The 23,223-nt window shown below is 51.2% G+C and overlaps 1 protein-coding gene across 1 annotated transcript; it reads right to left on the reverse strand.

The window, feature by feature from the left end:
• Window positions 1-2,085: 2,085 nt before the first annotated feature.
• On the reverse strand, window positions 2,086-19,778 carry PSMB6 (proteasome 20S subunit beta 6). Its single transcript, XM_040346904.1, has 6 exons — window positions 19,632-19,778; window positions 19,048-19,115; window positions 12,564-12,695; window positions 8,153-8,282; window positions 2,428-2,572; window positions 2,086-2,306 (listed from the first exon to the last, which is right to left on the reverse strand). Exons 1-6 carry the CDS (start codon window positions 19,725-19,727, stop codon window positions 2,179-2,181), a joined length of 699 nt encoding a protein of 232 aa, XP_040202838.1. The 5' UTR covers window positions 19,728-19,778; the 3' UTR covers window positions 2,086-2,178.
• Between the last annotated feature and the right edge of the window lie 3,445 nt (window positions 19,779-23,223).

A 23,223-nucleotide genomic window follows, 5' to 3' on the forward strand; every position in this document is an offset into this window, starting at 1 on the left:
CCTACCCTATCGCGCTGTTCCAAAGCTCCGGGTGGCCTCTTGGTTTCATCCTTTGCAATACAAAGCTATTACCCTGCATTATAATGTATAAGACAGGGCTCGACAAAATCCGGGCGCCCAGTCGCAATTGCGACAAATTGTGACCTGCCGCCCGCCCGCCGGTAATTGAGGCCGCAGCTTTGCGGCGGCCGCAAAGCCGTGGCCTCATTTACCGGCCATGTGATCGCGGGCCTTCCGCGATCACGCGGCGGGGGGCGCACGGAGGCACAGGATCCTGTGTCTCCATGCACCCCCACCACGCGATCGCGGCGGGCCCGCAATGGCCGGAAACTGAGGCGGCGGCTTTGCGGCCTTGTGAAGGCCCAAGCTTCCTTCTGTGACCGGGCGCCATCTGGTGGTGGCCGTTGGCATTACAAGTAAAACAGCAGTTCTAATGTGTTTTTTCACTGCCATCTCCTTCCCTCTAATTAGAACCCCCAAACATTATATATATTTTTTTATTCTAACGCCCTAGAGAATAAAATGGCGGTCGTTGCAATACTTTGTCACACCGTATTTGCACAGCGGTCTTGCAAGCGCACTTATTTGGGGAAAAAATACACTTTTTTAAATTAAAAAATAAGACAACAGTAAAGTTATCCCAATTTTTTTTTTATAATGTGAAAGATAATGTTACGCCGAGCAAATTGATACCCAACATGTCACGCTTCAAAATTGCGTCCGCTCGTGGAATGGCGACAAACTTTTACCCTTTAAAAAAATTCTACAGGTTGCATGTTTTGAGTTACAGAGGAGGTCTAGGGCTAGAATTATTGCTCTCGCTCTACCAATCGCGGCGATATGTCACACACGTGTGGTTTGAATACCGTTTACATGTGCGGGCGCTACTCACGTATGCGTTCGCAAGCTTGGCGGGACGGGGCACGTTTTTTGGCTCCTAACTTGTTTAGCTGGCTCTTGGATTCCAAGCAAATTGTCAAACCCTGGTGTAAGACATTTTTTATTTTAAAAGAACAAAATAAAAATGTTAAAACATGACAATTGGCAAGTACAGTTCAACAAGATTTCATGGAAACGGCAGTAAAGGAGTAAACTTCCCAACATGTTTCGCCCATGTATCGGGCTTCCTCAGGGGGACGCTGTCCAATGCATGGGTCTTCAAACTACGGCCCTCCAATTCAGGAACTACAATTCCCATCATGCCCTAGTCATGTCTGTGAATGTCAGTGTGTTATGATGCCTCATGGGATCTGTAGTTCTACAACAGCTGGAGGGCCGTAGTTTGAGGATCCCTGAATTAGAGGTACAAGCCTTCTATCGAAGAAAAGAGAGAGAGTATCTCTAATTGGACAGCATCCCCTGAGGAAGCCTGATACATGGGTGAAACTCGTTGGGAAGTTTACTCTTTAGTGCCGTTACCATGAAATCTTGTTGAACTGTACTTGCCAATTGTTATGTTTTAACCATTTTTTATTTTGTTCTTTAACCACTTCCCTACCCATCCATATTCATATGACGTCCACAGATGGCATCAGATGTAGTGTGCTCCCTCTCCCCCCTGTAGTGCTCCCCCTCCTCCCTGTAGTCCTCCCTCTCCTCCATGTAATGCTCCCTCTCCCCCCCGTAGTCCTCCCTCTCCCCCCTCCCCCCCGTAGTCCTCCCTCTCCCCCCTCCTCCCCGTAGTCCTCCCTCTCCCCCCTCCTCCCCGTAGTCCTCCCTCTCCCCCCTCCTCCCCGTAGTCCTCCCTCTCCCCCCTCCTCCCCGTAGTCCTCCCTCTCCCCCCTCCTCCCCGTAGTCCTCCCTCTCCCCCCTCCTCTCCGTAGTCCTCCCTCTCCTCCCCGTAGTCCTCCCTCTCCCCGCTCCCTGTAGTCCTCCCTCCTACAGACCAGAGACCGGGGGATACATGGGGCGGGGGGGTGCACACCCACCATGCACTAATCTCAAGGCTCTGCTGGCTTGTGTGACACAAATTAGTAAATACATAGGAGGAGGACAGTGTCAATGCATGTACCTTGAAACGTCAGTAAACACAGTTGGCGTATTTCGGGTTTTCATTAAAGAAGAAGAGGAAATGACTCAGTCCGGTGGGGTTGAGGAACGACATTTTATTCCGTTTCACATCATTATAGTAAGAAAACATAAGAGAACAGTCTACAGAGACAGGGAACTGGAGGGACATCAGGCTACCGGAAACGTGGGGAGCTCGTTCCCTAGAATAACCTTCCGCTCCACCCCCGACTCCGTGATGGCGGCGAGACGAATAACTCCACCGCTGGACCCGTCCCGTTCCATCGCCAATGCCAAAGCTAAAAAGACAAGAGAGAGAAAGACATTCATGTCAACAGAAGACGGCGACATGTGAGGTTATACATCATAAAGCGTCTGCAGGAGGAGAACAGACACATCTCAGGGTCACATGGATCTCACCGTTGGCTGTGAATTTCAAGCACTCCTCCTTGGTCATTCCCGTCTTGTATGTAGAATCCACAAAGCCATAGATATAGGAACTCCCGGAGCCTCCTATGGAGAACGGCTGGTGGACCATCATACCTCCCATAGGCACAGTATACACCTGTGTGAGGAAAACAGAGTCTGATCACTATGGAGTACAGATCCCAGGGGGTCTATCAATTATCATAGTGTGAGAATTAAATTCCTGTGCATCAAATAAATAAAAAAAAAAAAAAAAAAAAAAAACATAAAACTTCTCCATTCAGTCCTTAGTAACTGATATCAAAGGCCGCAGAGCAATTAGTGACACACAAATCTTCCTCCACCAATAGGTAGCAAACCTCCTCTTAAAGCCTCGTACACGATTGGATTTTCTGCGGACAAAGCTTGGGACTTTTGTCCGAAGGGCGTTGGCCGCGAACTTGTATTGCATACTTAAACGGCAAAGAATTGTCAGCCAACAAACACAAATAACATGATTTTTCAGCTCTTTAGCGCCAGCCTTTGGGCAACTTCTGCTAATGTTATGGTGAGTATTGCTTCTTTTTTTTTTTAAAACCACTTCAGACTTCACCAAAAAGGAAAAACACGAGACTTGCTCACGTTTTGCTTGCTTATAGCGTCTCTACTATGGTTTTGCATCATTTGTGGTTCACTTTTCATTCCCTTTAACTTTCCTTATTTTACTCTTTTCTTTTTTCCCCTTCCATTTCTTTCCTTTTTCCCCCTTCCATTTCTTTCCTTTTTTCCCCCCATTTCCTTTTCTTTTTTTTCCCTTTTGGCTGCATTCACACCTGAGCTAGAGGGGAAAAAATACATTATTCCCTATGGAGATGGTTCACATTTCCACGCCAATACGCCTGAAGCTCAAACAAGTTCCGGACCCTTTTTTGTCGCGTATCGGGCGGTTTGGTCGTTTTTGAGCGTTTCCATTTCCCATAGAAAGTAATGGAAACGCTCGATTCAAGCGACCAGCGCGACAACGAGCGTTTCTACGGGCGTTTCGTCGCTTTAATCAATAGAACTTTTCACCCAGGCAGAAGATAAAAAAAATCTACCAACATAGCAACAAGTGATGAAAAGATGATCATTTATCCTATTGGCTAAAATAAAAAACGTCGAAGTACAAAAACGTCAGACAACGCTGTATGCAAACGCATAAATACGCGCGCCGGAAAAAATGACCGAACGACCGACGCTCAGGTGTGAATGCAGCCTTAAACTTTCTCTTCTTTTTTCTCTCTTATTTTTTATTTTCCTTGCTTCTCTCCTTCCATTCGTAGGATTTCCAATACAAGAGAAAAAAATATATCCATTTACAACCATTTAGGGAAAAAAAAAAAAAAAAAAAAACAACAACAAAAGTCTACTCTCTATTTTATCCCTCCCCCTGCTACCTCACCGTTGCATCACTTACGACCGTATTTTAATACTCCTTCCTACATTGGCCCCTATCAGATCTTCACCCGTAAGTTTTCCGCGTAGCTCCACAATTTTTTTTGTGAGTATTGCTTCTGAGCATGCGTGTTTGTACATAGGAGTTTTGTCCGACGGACACGATCGAAAAATTCGACAACACACATTTGTTCACGGAAAATTTTAAAGGGGTTGTAAAGGTAAAATTTATTTTTTCCCCCTAAATCGCTTCCTTTACCTTAGTGCAGTCCTCCTTCACTTACCTCATCCTTCCATTTTGCTTTTAAATGTCCTTATTTCTTCTGAGAAATCCTCACTTCCTGTTCTTCTGTCTGTAACTCCACACAGTAATGCAAGGCTTTCTCCCTGGTGTGGAGTGTCGTGCTCGCCCCCCTCCCTTGGACTAGAGGAGAGTCAGGACGCCCACTAACACACAGATACTTTCTCTATCTGCAACGTAGAGAGCGTCCTGACTCTCCAGTAGTCCAAGGGAGGGGGGCGAGCACGACACTCCACACCAGGGAGAAAGCCTCGCATTACTGTGTGGAGTTACAGACAGAAGAACAGGAAGTGAGGATTTCTCAGAAGAAATAAGGACATTTAAAAGCAAAATGGAAGGATGAGGTAAGTGGAGGAGGACTGCACTAAGGTAAAGGAAGCTATTTAGGAAAACAAATGTTTTACCTTTACAACCCCTTTAAGGTGAAAAAACACCTGGCACTGTTCGGCCCCCCTAAATCTATAGATCACTTGTGTCCAATAGGAAACTTCCTTCTCCGAGGGGATATTGTGCCGATGAGCAAAATTCACGAATGATTCCAGGGTGGAAGGAGGCGTTTGTGCATTTTGGTCATGAGCACTGTCACAGGGAGCCTGTTCTCCCGATTGCTTCCCTGCTTTCCACAGCACTGACCCCTGCCATATTGTCCCTACTGCCATCCTGTGCCCAGCACGCAAACCAACTAGTCTCTGTGCCAGGCTTCTTCCGGCTGAGCGCCGGGCAGTCTGCCCCCCCCCATTGTGTGGATTCCCCACATGTAGGCTACACGCCTGCCGCCATATGCTCCCCTTCTCCTAGTGGGCACGGCACAACCCGGCTGTTCCCACACAGACAAAGGCCGCGCTCCCTAGGCGGGACCCAGAGCTTATTGCTCGGGTAATCCAATGGCATTCCTTTGGTTACCTGGAGACAGGAACGCACTGGGCTCCAGCAATAAATGCCAGAGCAAGGCACTGCCAAGGGGCTCCTTCATTCTCTCCCCCTCACTGTGCTGCAGGAGGTCTTAAGCTGTGGTTAGACCCCCATGGACCCCGCTGTCTTGGATCCAGTGAAATCCTGGAGAGCCCTGCCTGACCTGCCTCCCTACTGGTCCTGGGGAGTCCTCAACTATTTCTGTGCCAGAGGTCTGCCTCCTCCCTGTGCCCTGCCTGCGAGGATGACTCGAATCCCTGCCGTACAAAGACTGCTCTATGTGCCCCCCCCCCCCATGCCCTGCCTGAGCTGAGGACTCAAATCCCTGCTCTGCCCAGGACTTTAACACTGTCCTGTGTGCCATGACTACCCCAGGGCAATCTTAATAGCATCATGGGCCCCTGGGCAAAGTAATGCTCTGGGGCCCCTACAACGATGACAGTGCAGGTAAACACATCAAGTAGGTAGGAGGCAGACTGCCTCCCCTGTGTATCCATCACTCTCAGTGCCATCATGGGGCCCCCAATTTCGGGGCAGCGTGGGCTCAAGGACCAAGGGGCCCCAGGGCAGTGCCCAGGTGTGCCCTCTCATTAAGACAGCCCTGGACTACCCACCACCCTGCCTGTGCCAAGGACTCAAATCCCTGCTGTGCCAAACCTGCTCTGCCCATATGCCCAGGACTTTAACCCCTGCTGTACAAGACACTGCTCTGCTTGTCGAGGACTATCCCCTGTGCCGAGGACTCAAATCCCTGCTGTGCCAACCCTGTTCTGCCCGTGTGTCCAGGACTTTAACCCCTGCTGCATCACACACTGCTCTGCCGATGTATCCAGGGCTTTAACCCCTGATGCATCAACCACTGCTCTGCCCGTGTGCCCAGGACTTTAACCCCTGATATGCCACACACTGCTATGCCCTGGTGCCAAGGACTTTAACCCCCCGCTATGCGACAAACTGCTCTGCCCGTGTGCCCAGGACTTTAACCCCTGCTGCACCGGAGGAGGTGGTTTCCTAAGTGATCTATAGATTTGGTGTGATGAGCCCATCTTGACCCATTGAGAGGTCTTAGGAGGTGAGCAGGTTTTTCTATTGGTGGAGACAGACATGACACAGGAGGAAGATGTATGTGTCACCAATTAGACTGCGGTGTTATATGTCAGTTACTAAGGACTGAATGGAGAATTGTGTTTTTTTTTATGATAATTGATGCACAGCAATTTAATTCTTACACCACACCGGTGGTTCTCAACCAAGTACCCCCAACAGGTCATGTTTTGGGAATTTCTCTAAAATATCTAAAGCCATTGACCGATTTAAAGTACCTGTGCAAGATAGAGGGGAAAACCTGCAAACATGGCCTGGTTGGGGGTACTTGAGAACCACTGACCTATGAGAGACACAAGATTTTTTTGGAGGCGTTGTGGCGTCACCTGCACAGTGTTTAACCAATTAAGCCCCGGACCATTTTGTAGCTAAAGGACCGGGCCACTTTTTGCGATTCGGCACTGCGTCGCTTTAACTGACAATTGCGCGGTCGTGCGACGTGGCTCCCAAACAAAATTGGCGTCCTTTTTTTCCCACAAATAGAGCTTTCTTTTGGTGGTATTTGATCACCTCGGCGGTTTTTATTTTTTGCGCTATAAACAAAAATAGAGCGACAATTTTGAAAAAACGCAATATTTTTTACTTTTTGCTAGGGTTGTCCCGATACCACTTTTTTAAGACCGAGTACCGATACTTTTTTTCAAGTACTCGCCAATACCGAACACCGATACTTTTTTTTAAATCTCATATAACAGCGGCACATGTGTCAGTAGTTTTTTTTTTAATCTTTAACAATTTGTTTTTAATTTTTAACAATATTTTTTTTTTTACAATTTATTTATTTATATTGATTTCTTTTTTTAAGGGGGGGGGGTGGACCATGTCAGTGTGTTTTTTCTTTTATTTTTTTATTATTTTCTACAATAATTTTTTTTATTATTCTTTATTTTTTTTTCAGCCCTGTTGGGGGGGCTTTGGTGAGATATCAGGGGTCTTAACAGACCTCTGAAATCTCCCCTTTGAGAAAGAGAAAGGGACTAGGGACACATGTTCCCCAGTCCCTTTCTCAGCAGCATCAGCTGCGCTGAAAATTAATGGAGTGAAGACAGCGTCTTCTCTTTATTCATAAACTGAAACATTGTAATCACAGGTTACAATGTTTCAGTTATGTGAATAGACAGAGTCAGTGATTACTGACTCTGTCCATTCGGAGCACTAAGGAGCCGGATTTACCGGCTCCTACCCCGCTCTCCATCCTGACAGTTCAAGGGGGTGGAGGAGGAGCACGGAAGGGGAGAGAAACACGGCGGGAATACACTATATAGCGGTGATTGGTGCCTGTAACTTCCCCATGCACTGATCACCCCTGACAGTACAAGTATCGGGTGAAGCATCGGGAGCATTTGCCCGAGTACAAGTACTCGGGCAAATGCTTGGTATCGGTCCCGATACTAGTATCGGTACAACCCTACTTTTTGCTATAATAAATATCCCCCAAAAATATATATAAAAAAAAAAAAAAAAAAAAAAATCAGTTAAGGCCGATACGTATTCTTCTACCTATTTTTTATTTATTTTTTCCAAAATCGCAATAAGCGTTTATCGGTTGGTTTGCGCAAAATTTATAGCATTTACAAAATAGGGGATAGTTTTATTGCATTTTTTTTTACTACTAATGGCGGCGATTTTTTTTTGTGACTGCGACATTATTGCAGACACATCGGACAATTTTGACACATTTTTGGGACCATTGTCATTTTCACAGCAAAAAAATGCATTAAAAATGGATTGTTTACTGTGAAAATGACAGTTGCAGTTTGGGAGTTAACCACAAGTGGGCGCTGAAGGGGTTAAGTGTGACCTCATCTGTGTTTCTAACTGAAGGGGGGTGTGGCTGTAGGTGTGACGTCATCGATTGTGATTCCCTATATAAGGGAACACACGATCGATCGCGGCGCCACAGTGAAGAATGGGGAAGCAGTGGTTATAGAGGTTGTGCTGATTGCATTTGGGTTTTATTTTTGGTGTCCATGCCGTGTCTTTTCTCACCTGTCCACCTTTCCTGGAATCCCATCCGGCTACGATGATCCCGGCCATCAGATCTTCCCGGTACCGGTAGCACATGTCCTTGAAGAGACTGGCGGCGGTGTGTACGAGGGGGGGGGCACCCAGCTCAATGCTATCAGGAACAGGAAAGGACACTTATCATCATCATCATCCGCACACTTCCAGAACTTTCTTCAAATTTGTCACATAAAACCCAACATGTCCCGTATATATGTTGGGTTTTATGTGAAAAAGTATTCACACCCTTTGACATTTTTTTCACATTTTGTCATATTACAACCAAAAACGTAAATGTATTTTATTGGGATTTTATGTGATAGACCAACACAAATTAGCACATAATTGTGAAGTGGAAGGAAAATGTTTTTTCACATTTTATACAAACAAATATGTGAAAAGTGTGGGGGGTACATTTGTATAGCGCCCCCCGGAGTCAATACTTTGTAGAATCGCCTTTCTCTGAAATTACAGCTGCAAGTCTTTTTGGGGATGTCTCTACCAGCTTTGCACATCTAGAGAGAGACATTTCTGCCCATTCTTCTTTGCAAAATATCTCAAGCTCTGTCAGATTGGATGGAGAGCGTCTGTGATCAGCAATTTTCAAGTCTTGCCACAGATTCTCAATGAGATTTAGGTCTGGACTGTGACTGGGCCATTCTAACACCTGAATATGCTTTGATCTAAACCAGGGATATGCAATTAGCGGACCTCCAGCTGTTGCAGAACTACAAGTCCCATGAGGCATAGCAAGACTGACAGCCACAAGCATGACACCCAGAGACAGAGGCATGCTGGCACTTGTAGTTTTGCAACAGCTGTAGGTCCGCTAATTGCATATCCCTGATCTAAACCATTCCATTGTAAAAAAATAATAATAATCATGCAATGAAAAAAAAAACATGTCACGCTTTAAAATTGCACATTCTTATGAAATGGCGCCATGGTCTAGGGCTAGAATCATTGCTCTCGCTCGAACGTTGACAGCGATACCTCATATGTGTGGTCTAAACGCCGTTTACATATGTGGGTGTGACTTGCATATGCGTTCGCTTCTGTAAGCCAGCACACAGGGACAGCAGCACCCTAAAAAAAAAAAATCCCCTTTTTATTGTTAATTTTACTTTTATTTTTCTAGTTTGACACTCTCTGTTTTTTGTAAAAGGCAGAGTCGGAGCCAGCTGCAACCGCACCCCCCCCAGCTCAACGCTCTAATAAGCTCTGGAGGAGTAAGTAGAAGAGCAGAGTCAGTCACAGTCTTCGCTCCCCACTCAGCAGACCAAGAATTGAGCGATCATTCAGCAGAGAATGTCGGCGTCAGGGGGAGGGCCACGTCGGCGTCAGGGGGGCCACGTCGGCGTCGGGGGGGCAACGTCGGCGGGCCACGTCGGCGTAGGGGGGGGCCACGTCGGCGTAGGGTGGGGGCCGCGTCAGTGGGGGGGGCCACGTCGGCGTCCTATACGGGGGGGGGAACACGTCGGCGTCCTATACGGGGGGGGCCACGTCGGCGTCCTATACGGGGGGGGGGCCACGTCGGCGTCCTATACGGGGGGGGGGGGGGGCCACGTCGGCGTCCTATCCGGGGGGGGGGGGGGGGGCCACGTCGGCGTCCTATACGGGGGGGGGGGGGGCCACGCCGGCGTCCTATACGGGGGGGGGGGGGGGGCCACGTCGGCGTCCTATACGGGGGGGGGGGGCCACGCCGGCGTCCTATACGGGGGGGGGGGGCCACGCCGGCGTCCTATACGGGGGGGGGCCACGCCGGCGTCCTATACGGGGGGGGGCCACGCCGGCGTCCTATACGGGGGGGGGGCCACGCCGGCGTCCTATACGGGGGGGGGGGTCCACGCCGGCGTCCTATACGGGGGGGGGGGGGCCACGCCGGCGTCCTATACGGGGGGGGGGGGGCCACGCCGGCGTCCTATACGGGGGGGGGGGCCACGCCGGCGTCCTATACGGGGGGGGGGCCACGCCGGCGTCCTATACAGGGGGGGGGGCCACGCCGGCGTCCTATACAGGGGGGGGCCACGCCGGCGTCCTATACAGGGGGGGGGCCACGCCGGCGTCCTATACAGGGGGGGCCACGCCGGCGTCCTACACAGGGGGGGGCCACGCCGGCGTCCTACACAGGGGGGGGCCACGTCGGCGTCCTACACAGGGGGGGGCCACGTCGGCGTCCTACACAGGGGGGGGCCACGCCGGCGTCCTACACAGGGGGGGCCACGTCGGCGTCCTACACAGGGGGGGCCACGTCGGCGTCCTACACAGGGGGGGGGCCACGTCGGCGTCCTATACAGGGGGGGGCCACGTCGGCGTCCTATACAGGGTGGGGGCCACGCCGGCGTCCTATACAGGGGGGGCCACGCCGGCGTCCTATACAGGGGGGGGCCACGCCGGCGTCCTACACAGGGGGGGGCCACGTCGGCGTCCTACACAGGGGGGGGCCACGTCGGCGTCCTATACGGGGGGGGGGGCCACGCCGGCGTCCTATAGGGGGGGGGCCACGCCGGCGTCCTATACGGGGGGGGGGGGGCACGCCGGCGTCCTATACGGGGGGGGGGGGCCACGCCGGCGTCCTATACGGGGGGGGGGGCCACGCCGGCGTCCTATACGGGGGGGGGCCACGTCGGCGTCCTACACAGGGGGGGGCCACGCCGGCGTCCTACACAGGGGGGGGCCACGTCGGCGTCCTACACAGGGGGGGGCCACGCCGGCGTCCTACACAGGGGGGGGCCACGCCGGCGTCCTACACAGGGGGGGCCACGTCGGCGTCCTACACAGGGGGGGCCACGTCGGCGTCCTACACAGGGGGGGGGCCACGTCGGCGTCCTATACAGGGGGGGGCCACGTCGGCGTCCTATACAGGGTGGGGGCCACGCCGGCGTCCTATACAGGGGGGGCCACGCCGGCGTCCTATACAGGGGGGGGGCCACGCCGGCGTCCTACACAGGGGGGGGCCACGTCGGCGTCCTACACAGGGGGGGGCCACGTCGGCGTCCTATACGGGGGGGGGGGGCCACGCCGGCGTCCTATAGGGCGGGGGGGGCCACGCCGGCGTCCTATACGGGGGGGGGGGGGCCACGCCGGCGTCCTATACGGGGGGGGGGGGCCACGCCGGCGTCCTATACGGGGGGGGGGGCCACGCCGGCGTCCTATACGGGGGGGGGGCCACGCCGGCGTCCTATACGGGGGGGGGCCACGCCGGCGTCCTATACGGGGGGGGGGGGTCCACGCCGGCGTCCTATACGGGGGGGGGGGCCACGCCGGCGTCCTATACGGGGGGGGGGGGGCACGCCGGCGTCCTATACGGGGGGGGGGGGGCCACGCCGGCGTCCTATACAGGGGGGGGGGGGGCCACGCCGGCGTCCTATACAGGGGGGGGGCCACGCCGGCGTCCTATACAGGGGGGGGGCCACGCCGGCGTCCTATACAGGGGGGGGCCACGCCGGCGTCCTACACAGGGGGGGGCCACGTCGGCGTCCTACACAGGGGGGGGCCACGTCGGCGTCCTACACAGGGGGGGGCCACGTCGGCGTCCTACACAGGGGGGGGCCACGTCGGCGTCCTACACAGGGGGGGGCCACGTCGGCGTCCTACACAGGGGGGGGCCACGTCGGCGTCCTACACAGGGGGGGGCCACGCCGGCGTCCTACACAGGGGGGGCCACGTCGGCGTCCTACACAGGGGGGGGCCACGTCGGCGTCCTATACAGGGTGGGGGCCACGCCGGCGTCCTATACAGGGTGGGGGCCACGCCGGCGTCCTACACAGGGGGGGCCACGCCGGCGTCCTACACAGGGGGGGGCCACGTCGGCGTCCTACACAGGGGGGGGCCACGTCGGCGTCCTACACAGGGGGGGGCCACGTCGGCGTCCTACACAGGGGGGGGCCACGTCGGCGTCCTACACAGGGGGGGGCCACGTCGGCGTCCTACACAGGGGGGGGCCACGTCGGCGTCCTACACAGGGGGGGGCCACGTCGGCGTCCTACACAGGGGGGGGCCACGTCGGCGTCCTACACAGGGGGGGGCCACGTCGGCGTCCTACACAGGGGGGGGCCACGTCGGCGTCCTACACAGGGGGGGGCCACGTCGGCGTCCTACACAGGGGGGGCCACGTCGGCGTCCTACACAGGGGGGGGCCACGTCGGCGTCCTATACAGGGGGGGGCCACGTCGGCGTCCTATACAGGGGGGGGGCCATGTTTTTTTTTAGATACTTGTGTGTGTTTTGGTGCCTAAAAAGTCGATTAGTCTACTTTTCCATTGTCATGTGATCATTCAGTCCTCGGGCTTAGCGCTGATGTGGGACCACAACATCACACCAATGGTGCAGCAGAGAGGCGAGTCACGGATGTTTCTTTCTCTGTGATACAATGCAGTACGTGTTGGGTTCTCACCTGTGGAAACCGAGCTGGTAGGTGACGGCGTCTGCGATGGCTTGTGTGTCGGCAGCGCTGCCCGAGCGACAACAGAAGATGCGATCGTGTACCGGAGTCAGCTTGTCTGTTACTCTGTTAGCGATGTATGAACTGCAAGAGAAGGACAAGGGCTCTGTAAGTGAAACCTCCACGAGATAAACTCCCCTCTCCGCCAAGAACAAAGTATAAACAGAAAAGTCAGTGCTACTACCCATACCACACCTAGCAGGTGCTCAATCCACAGTCACTGGCTGAATATAATCGCATAAAATCTCCAGAGCACATGGGCCCAGAGGAGCCACGTCTTCTCCTTACGCTAGGCAGAAAAAAACTGGGGCTGCATGATGCAGAGAGGGGGATTGTACCCGGGGGACCGCCCCCTAGGAGGTGCTATACTGAGATTAGTGTTTTAACACTTGAAGTACTGTTTTTTTCTAGTCATCTCCTAAAAGGAAGGATAATAACCCTAAGGTCAATTGCTGCTGTGTCCATCCATGAACGGAAGAGAAAAGGTTTTTATTTTGTGAAAAGCCACAGTGATCAAGCGCAGATGAAGTCAGTTGACGTGTTTCAGCCTATAAGGCCTTAGTCATAACTGGGTTTTTTTTTTTTTTTTAAAGTGTATTTTGTGCGTGTACTCGAGAGAGGAGCCGGACTGCAGGAGTTGGGAGTAGGCAGGCCTCCCCCAGAGGCAATCTGCCACCTTTCTCCATGCCCCGGGTGGCAATGGCGGGTGTGCGAGGGGGTCCTCCCACACAGCCCGTCCTACCTGCTCCGCTTTGAAGCCCAACGGGGCAGAGGGACTCCCTATAAGGGAGTGAGGATTTTTGCCCGCTCAACCAGCTCCGTTAGTCCTTCGCCTCTCTTTTTTAGAGACCGCGTGGTCAAAGTGCGTCAATGTTAACCCAATTTCGAGTGCGTGTAAGTGTGGTGGTTTTCGTGGGAGGGGGGTGGGCGTACTAAGCGCAGGCTTACCTCGCATAGCACACCCACCGGGAACCGGGCTGAGACCACCAAACTCAATTCACATGTAGCCGAGACCGGGATCCGAACCCCTAGCTGCAGAGGTGAATGGCTTGTCAGCGCAGTGCCAATCACGTTGAGCCACCTCAGCTCCCTCATAACTGGGGTTTTTGACTAAGACCTTATAGGCTGAAACGCGTCAAAACTGACTTCATCTGGCTTGTTCACTGTGGCTTTTCGATAAAATGAAAACATTTTAAAAGTGGAGTTCCGCCCAAAAATGGAACTTCCGCTTTAAGTGAAGGTGACCCCCTGACATGCCACATTTGGGGGAAGCGGAAAAACCCTCTTTTTAGAGGCATCCAGCTCCCACTTCCTCCCGGGGCACCGTGGCCCCGGAAGGAAGTTCACCTCTCCCTGCTTCCTCACTACACTTTTTGTAGCTGCGGACTTTTACATTGGTGGAACTTCGCTTTAAGAGCAATAACCAGAGTGAGGATCATTTCTTTCTCCACACTACCTGAACATACTAGGTGACAGAATGCAATGTAAAATATGGTGACAGGAAGTAAACCCTGATGGGTGTTACTTCCTCTTTGTTTCCCTGCAAAGGTAAAGCATAATGGGCTACTGTGCATCACATATGAGCCCATTATGTGACACTTACCTGCAGGAGAAGCCAGCGATGTCCCCGACTTTCTTGCGAGTAGCGAGCGGCCATTCTTCACCTTTCTTCCGAGGGCCACGAACTCCGGCTCTGCGAGTGTCCGGAGGCGCATGACATCACTCTTGCACATGCACGCGGGAGCCTCCACTCACGGCATGACCCGAGTTAGAGACGGCACAGCGTGCCCTTTCTAACTCTGGCGCATGCGCAGAACAAATCGCTGTACGGCGATTTGCAAATATCTCCTAGACCGTGCAGGCCTGGGAGATATTTCTTGCACCTACAGGTAAGCCTTAATCTAGGCTTACCTGTAGATTTAAAGTGGTTATAATTATAATTTACATTATTTACGTTTCCCACATATTATCCTAAGCGCGGGTATTCCATTTATTTTCTGTAAAACGGTTTACAACCACTTTAAAGGCTCATGGTTTTTAATGCAGGAAGGTAAAAAACCTTATGTGTGTGCGCAGCAGGCCCCCCCAGCCGCCCCCTCCTCCTAATTCTTACACGAGATGTGCACAAAAGCCTCGACTATCCCAGATCTCTCCCTCCTTATTGGCTGAGACAGCAGCAGGAGCCATTGGCTCCTGCTGCTGTCAATCACAGCCAGTGAGCCAATAAGAAGAGAGTGGGATCAAGCTACGGCTTGTGAATGGACACACACAGCAGCAGCTCGGGTGCCCCCATTGCAAGCAGCTTGCTATGGGAGCACTTGGCAAGGAGAGAGTGACCAGGAGCGCCGGGGGGGGGGGATCAAAAAGAGGAGAACTGGGGGCTGCTTTGTGTAAAGCCACTGCATAAAGCAGGCAAGTACAGCATGTTATATTTAACCACTTCAACGCCGGGCACTTTCCCCCCCTTCCTGCCGAGGACAATTTTCAGCTTTCAGCGCTGTCACACTTTCAATGACAATTGCGTGGTCATGCTACACTGTACCCAAAAGAAATTGTAATAATTTTCTTCCCACAAATAGAGCTTTCTTTTGGTGGTATTTAATCACCTCTGCGATTTTTTTTTTTTTTTTTTTTGCTAAAACTAAAAAAAGACCAAAATTAAAAAATAATTTTTTTTTTTCTTTGTTTCTGTTATAAAATTTTGTTTCCTCCTTCACGAATTGGCACTGATATGTAGAATTGATGGGCACTGATATGCAGCACTGACAGTCATTACTGATGGGCACCGATTGGCATCTGTGAAGGGCACTGACAGTCATTACTGATGAGGAGGCACCAATATGTAGAATTGATAGGCGGCACTGACAGTCATTACTGATGGGCACCGATTGGCATCTGTGAAGGGCACTGACAAGATTACTGATGGGAACCGATAGGCAGCACTGATGACGAGGTACTGACAGGATTACTGATGGGCACTGATGACGAGGTACTGACAGTCATTAACCTCTTCCCCACCGAGCCATAGTAAAATGACGTAGGTGGGGACCTCTCGTCCTTCAGACTGGACGTCATATGACGTCCTGGCTTTTCCGGCCGCTAGGGGGCGGGCGCGCGCCCTCCGCATTCCTCAGGACCCAGTGCGCGTGCCCGGCGGCCGCGATGTCTGCCGGGCACCCGCGATTACCCGCAATCACGGCAGGACCATGGATCTGTGTGTGTAAACACACAGATCCATGTCCTGTCAGCGGTGAGGAGACCGATGTGTGTTCCCAGTACAGAGGAACACACATCCATCTCCTCCCCTTGTGAGTCCCCCTAACAGTTAGAACACACTTTAGGGAACATATTTAACCCCTTCCCTGCCAGTCACATTTACACAGTAATCAGTACATTTTATAGCACTAATCGCTGTGTAAATGTGAATGGCCCCAAAAATGTGTCAAAAGTGTCCGATATGTCCGCCGCAATGTCACGATCGCAATAATAAAAAAAAAAAAAAAAAAAGCAGATCGCCGCCATTACTAGAAAAAAATAAAGAAAAATGCCATAATTCTATTTCCTATTTTGTAGACGCTAGAACTTTTGCGCAAACCGATCAAATACGCTTATTGCGTTTTTTTTTTACCAAAAATATGTAGAATACGGATCGGTCTAAACCGAGGGAAATTTTTTTTTTTTTTAAAAAAATTATATTTATTAAATCAAAAAATAAAAGATAGTGTTTTATTTTTTTTTTCAAAATGGTCGCTCTTCTTTTGTTTGTAGCGCAAAAGAGAAAAACCGCAGATGTGATCAAATACCACCAAAAGAAAGCTCTGTTTGTGGGAAAAAAAAGGGTGTTAATTTTGTTTGGGAGCCACGTTGCACGACCGCGCAATTGTCATTCAAAATGCGACAAAACTGAAAACTAAAAATTGGTCTGGGCAGGAAGGGGGTGAAAATGCCCTGTATGGAAGTGGTTAATGATGGGCACTGATTGGCATCTGTGAAAGGCACTGACAGGATTACTGATGGGAACCGATAGGCAGCACTGATGACGAGGTACTGACAGTCATTACCGATGAGGAGGCACTAATATGTAGAGTTGATAGGCGGCACTGACAGTCATTAATGATGGGCACTGAATGGCAGATGTGGTGGGCACCTCTAATGGGGGGGGGGGCTGAGCTGATAATCAATGTGCTGATCGTCAGTGCAGACCCCTCCTCTGACAGAAGAGCTGCCGATCGGCTCTCCTGTCAGCACGAGCCGAGGAAAGTCGTTTATCGGCACTTACTGGTTACACGCTGTGATTGGTCACAGGCTTTTTACCACAATCGAAGCTGCGGTGTGTCAGTGTGACATAGTACACCACCGATCGCTGAGCTGCAAACGATTGCGGCTTATCCTGCTGGACGTCATATGACATTCAGTCAGGATAACTTAACCACTTTGCGCACGTCATTGTGTTATATGGCAGGCAGGAAGGGGTTAAACAAAAAAAAATCAATCTGCCTTTAAATTGGAAGTCAGGTATAGACATGAACCCTGCCAATGGCTCATGTGTATACTTATGGAAGGACAGAGAAATTAAGGTGGGGGGAGGTGGCCATTGGAAATCACATGAGCCCATTGGGCAGCCAATATAAATAGACCAATCAGGCAGTGTCATTAGTACAGTGACAGTGCATATTTGTAGCACTGATCACTGTATAAGTGTCACTGATTCCTGCGAAATGTCATAAGTGTCAGTTAGGTGTCCGCCACAATATCACAGTATATACCCCATAATTTGTAGATGATATAACTTTTGCGCAAACCAATCAATACACACTTATTGTTTTTTTTACCAAAGACATAGCAGATTACATACTTTTTTTATTGGGTGTGTTTTATAGTAGAAAGTACAAAATAAATAAAAAAAAATATATATATATATATATATATATATATATATATATATATTTTTTTTTTTTTAAATTGTCAGCCTTTTTTTGTTAATAGTGCAAAACAAAAAAATCAAATATCACCAAAAGAAAACTATTTGTAGAAAAAAAAAAGAAGGATTTTATTTGGGTAGTGTCGCACGACCTCACAACTGTCAGTTAAAGTAACGCAGTGGCAGCCCCATCTGTGCCAACCCCATCAATTAAGAAAAATTACCTGCTTTCAAAATTTATAGCAAACTATGAAACAGTTTTTTTTCCCCAACATTTTCGGTCTTTTTAAAAAAAAAAAAAAAAAAAAAAACAGCAGTGACTAAATACCACCAAAAGAAAGCTCTATTTGTGTGAAAAAAATTATAAAAATGTAATTTGGGTACAGTGCTGCATGACCGCGCAATTGTCATTCAAAGTGTAAAAGCGCTGAAAACTGGGCAGGAAGGAGGTATAAGTGCCAAGTAGAGGAGGGGGGTGCCGCAGCGGAGGAGCGACAGGAGGAGGAGGGGGGAGCCGCAGCGGAGGAACGACAGGAGGAGGGGGGGGCCGCAGCGGAGGAGCGACAGGAGGAGGAGGGGGGAGCCGCAGCGGAGGAACGACAGGAGGAGGGGGGGGCCGCAGCGGAGGAACGACAGGAGGAGGGGGGAGCCGCAGCGGAGGAACGACAGGAGGAGGGGGGAGCCGCAGCGGAGGAACGACAGGAGGAGGGGGGAGCCGCAGCGGAGGAACGACAGGAGGAGGGGGGAGCCGCAGCGGAGGAACGACAGGAGGAGGGGGGAGCCGCAGCGGAGGAACGACAGGAGGAGGGGGGAGCCGCAGCGGAGGAGCGACAGGAGGAGGGGGGGAGCCGCAGCGGAGGAGCGACAGGAGGAGGGGGGGAGCCGCAGCGGAGGAACGACAGGAGGAGGGGGGGAGCCGCAGCGGAGGAACGACAGGAGGAGGGGGGGAGCCGCAGCGGAGGAACGACAGGAGGAGGGGGGGAGCCGCAGCGGAGGAACGACAGGAGGAGGGGGGAGCCGCAGCGGAGGAACGACAGGAGGAGGGGGGGAGCCGCAGCGGAGGAACGACAGGAGGAGGGGGGGAGCCGCAGCGGAGGAACGACAGGAGGAGGGGGGGAGCCGCAGCGGAGGAACGACAGGAGGAGGGGGGGAGCCGCAGCGGAGGAACGACAGGAGGAGGGGGGGAGCCGCAGCGGCGGAACGACAGGAGGAGGGGGGGAGCCGCAGCGGAGGAACGACAGGAGGAGGGGGGGAGCCGCAGCGGAGGAACGACAGGAGGAGGGGGGGAGCCGCAGCGGAGGAACGACAGGAGGAGGGGGGGAGCCGCAGCGGAGGAGCGACAGGAGGAGGGGGGAGCCGCAGCGGAGGAGGGGGAGATGCAGCGGAGGAGCGACAGGAGGAGCGGGGAGCCGCAGCGGAGGAGCGACAGAGGAGCTACTGCCAGAGCACCTCCACATCTGAGCCAATAACGATCTGCTGCAGTATATCCACCAACCTACCAATGCCATAACCTACCCGGTTGTAGTCCGTGAATCAGCACCAAGAACCACTCCGCCATCAAACTCTACCGCCATAATTGTGGTCTGTGGAGAGAAAGATAAAAAAAAAGTCACCTTATGACAAACAATGAATATCACGTGCTAGAAAATGATGCCGCTAATTTTAACTGGACCTTCGTTTGAAAAGTTTGGAGACCCCTGCACTATAGGATTGTAACAGACCTTGGGCACAAAATTTTATTTTGTACAAATTTGATTTATAATTATATTTTATAATTCGTTTTATATTACTATATAAAATTAATATTAATACGTTTTTTTTTTTATGCATAGTTTCCTATTAAAAAAAAAAAAAGTTTTTACATATATTATCATATATATTTAATTAAAATAGTATACATTTTGTATATTATCCTATATATAATATATACAATAACTGGGATATGTGCTCCTTCCTCTGGAAGGGTTCTGGCCCCCTCCTGCCGTCCCCTCAGTCAATGCACACAGGTTCCACCACCAGCGGCCTAGCTGTCAGGCTTTCCCCGGTATCGCGTAGCCCCCCCACCAAGCACCCGCCGCGGAACTTCCGGTCGGACTCACCCCGGTGGTGACCTCCCGGTTCATCCAGTCCATTTCAGCGGGCTGCCCTCCGGTCAGACCCGAGAAGCCAGGATTCAACATCTTCATAGCCGCCATGATTCTAGTGTCTGTCTCTGCAGGAGGAGGGGTCTAAGCGGCGAGGAACTCGAGAGGCGCGGGAGGAGCAAGATGGCGGGTGACTGGCGAGCTGAATCACCGTGAGGGTGTACCAAGATGGCGGAACTACTGCATAGTAGATAGTGCATAGTGATTTGAGGGAGTACTAAGATGGAGTAGATCCCAGGCTTTACGTGAGCGGATGCTACTGTAGAGGAGTACCAAGATGGCGGACATCTCTCCATGAGACAGCATTATCGCGTTCTAATTGGGTATAGCAAGATGGCCACCTCAGTAACAGGTATAGAAATATGGCGGACAGGCCTGTCTAAAAATGATATGTACATATAAAATGTATCTACTGCTGAAAACTACACCTACAGATGCCTATATTGAGGAAAATAGACCTAATATTTGTCATGAGGTGTATTGCAAAATCCTATTTATGAGTATTATCACTGGGGTAGATTCAGGTACCTTTTGCGGCGGCGTATCTCCAGATACGCCGCCGTAATTTGAATTCCGCGCCCGCCGATTCACAAAGGCAGTTACGCTGAAAAAATAGGCTTCCTCCACCGACGTAACTTGATTAGAAGTAGAATTGTGTGCAATATAACTTTGGTCGCTAGGGGTACGCTGACACCTTAAAGGGGAGTTCCAGGCTTTTTTTTATGTTTATTAAAAGTCAGCAGCTACAAAAATTGTAGCTGCTGGCTTTTAATAAACATACACTTACCTGTTCGACGTGCCTCTGGGAGCTTCGTTCCGGTCCCCCCTTCACCGCCCGCGCCTCCACTGCAACTGTGGGCACCCGGCCGTGACAGATTTCGGCTTCACGGCCGGGCACCCGCTACGCATGCGCGAACGGCGCTGTTCCATTTGATTGGACAGGCGATCGCCTGAGACCTGTCACGTGTCCCAGGCGATCGCCTACAGGGAGGGGCTGCCAAAAGACCATTAGAGCAGGGCTCGACAAATCCCGGGCGCCAGGTCGCCATGGCGACTAGAAATAGTGTCCTGGCGACTTGGCTTGGAAGGTGAGCTGGCGCCATCTGGTGGTGAGCCGTTGGTATTACAAGTTAAGCATTACAAGTTAAACAGCAATTCTAATGTCATTTTTCACTATTTTCACTGCCATCTTCTTCCCTCTAATTAGAACCCCCAAACATTATATATATTTTTTATCCTAACACCCTAGAGAATAAAATGGCGATCGTTGCAATACTTTCTGTCATGCCGTATTTGCGCAGCGGTCTTGCAAGCGCACTTTTTTGGGGAAAAAATTACACTTTTTTTAATTAAAAAATAAGACAACAGTAAAGTTATCCCCATTTTTTTTAATACTATGAAAGATAATGTTACGCCGAGTAAATTCATACCCAACATGTCACGCTTCAAAATTGCGTCCGCTCGTGGAATGCCGACACACTTTTACCCTTTAAAATCTTCATAGGCGACGTTTAAAAAAATTCTACAGGTTGCAGGTTTTGAGTTACAGAGGAGCTCTAGGGCTAGAATTATTGCTCTCGCTCTACCGATCACAGCGATACCTCACTTGTGTGGTTTGAACACTGTTTACATATGCGGGCGCTGCTCACGTATGTGTTCGCTTCTGCGCGCAAGCTCGTCGGGACGGGGTGCGTTTTCTGGCTCCTAACTTTTTTAGCTGGCTCCTAGATTCCAAGCAAATTTGTCAAACCCTGGCCCATACCATAATTCCTCCTCCACCAAATGATTTGGACCAGCGCACAAAGCAAGGTTTATAAACACTGTCCTGTACAGAGTCCTGACCTCAACCCGATAGAACGCCTTTGGAATGAATTAGAGCGGAGACTGTGAGCCAGGCCTTCTTGTCCAACATCAGTGCCTGACCTCACAAATGAGCTTCTGGAAGAATGGTCAAACATTCCAATAGACACACTCCTAAACCTTGTGGACAGCCTTCCCAGAAGAGGTGAAGCTGTTATAGCTACAAAGGGCGGGGCCAACTCAATATTGAACCCTACGGACTAAGACTGGGGTGCCATTAAAGTTCACGTGTGTGTGAAGACAGGCGTCCCAATACTTTAGGCAATATAGGGGTAGATTCACATACCTTTTGCGATACGCCGCCGTAATTTGAATTCCGCGTAGCGTTACGCCGATTCTCAAAGGCAGTTACGCTGAAAAAATAAGCTTCCTCCACCGACGTAACTTGATTGCGGCGGCGTAGAATTGTGTGCAATATAACTTTGGCCGCTAGGGGCGCTTCCGTTGTTGTCGGCGTAGAATATGCTAATTTCCTAGATACGCCGATTCACAAACGTACATGCGCCCGGCGGTAGTTTTTTACGTCGTTTGCGTAAAGGCTTTTTCTGCGTAAGGTTGCTCCTGCTATTAGGAGGCGCAGCCAATGTTAAGTATGGACGTCGTTCCCGCTTCGAAATTTGAATTATTTACGTCGTTTGCGTAAGTCGTTCGCGATTAGAACAGGACGTAATTTACGTTCACGTCGAAACCAATACGTCGTTACGCCGTACTTGGAAGCAATGCACACTGGGATATGTACACGGACGGCGCCGTTTGTAAATCACGTCAATCACGTCAGGTCATCATATATTACCAAAAAACACGCCCCCTTCCCCATTAGAATTACGCGCGCTTACACCGGCCCCATTTACGCTACGCCGCCGCGACTTACGGAGCAAGTGCTTTGTGAATACTGCACTTGCTCCTGTAAGTTGCGGAGGCGTAGCGTAAATACACTACGCTGCGCCGCCGTAAATGAAAGCGTAGCTACCTGAATCTACCCCACAGTGTATTTCTTTTTCCTATTTTTTGTCCGCTGGGTTGTCCTCAGAAACCATACTTACCCCTAGCGAGTCCAGTGTTGTCTCTGTTGCCACACGCCAGGCCCTGTGCCGCCATCTTTCCTTCTTACGTCATCAGGGGGCCCCCCCCAACGATGCGTTGGGCACATTGACGATGCGGCGGAGATCGCCCGACGGCTTCTGAAATGCGTGACGTAAGTATCCCAGAATGCCCCCCCGACACGCACTCGCACCCACATGGATGTTAAATTGGGAGTGGCTGTGTCCCAACTGACATCAAACTTTACCCATCATAACAACTTGATAAAAAGTAGGGTTGTCCCGATACCGATACTAGTATCGGTACCGATACCAAGCATTTGCCCGAGTACTTGTACTCGGGCAAATGCTCCCGATGCTTCACCCGATACTTGTACTGTCAGGGGTGATCAGTGCATGGGGAAGTTACAGGCACCAATCACCGATATATAGTGTATTCCGGCGTGTATCCCGCCGTGTATTCCCGCCGTGTTTCTCTCCCCTTCCGTGCTCCTCCGCTGTGCCCATTATGAGGGGTTCCCACCTTCCCTGTGCAGAGTTCCTGGGTCTGTACACCTGCTGTGCCCATCATAGGAGGTTCCCACCATCCCTGTGCTGAGATTCCAGGTCTGTACACCTGCTGTGCCCATTATGAAGGGTGCCCACCA

Source organism: Rana temporaria, chromosome 3 (genome assembly GCF_905171775.1).
Source record: "Rana temporaria chromosome 3, aRanTem1.1, whole genome shotgun sequence".
In the NCBI taxonomy this organism is placed as follows: Eukaryota; Metazoa; Chordata; class Amphibia; order Anura; family Ranidae; genus Rana; species Rana temporaria.

What these genes read in the sequence shown, in the direction of transcription:
- PSMB6 (XM_040346904.1), bottom strand. Translation starts at nt 19,727, where the DNA reads ATGGCGGCTATGAAGATGTTGAATCCTGGCTTCTCGGGTCTGACCGGA. An exon ending in ACCGGGAGGTCACCACCGGG is followed by an intron (nt 19,116 to 19,631) that starts GTGAGTCCGACC and finishes TTCTCTCCACAG; the next exon opens with ACCACAATTATGGCGGTAGA. An exon ending in ATTCCAGGAAAGGTGGACAG is followed by an intron (nt 2,573 to 8,152) that starts GTGAGAAAAGAC and finishes TTCCTCACACAG; the next exon opens with GTGTATACTGTGCCTATGGG.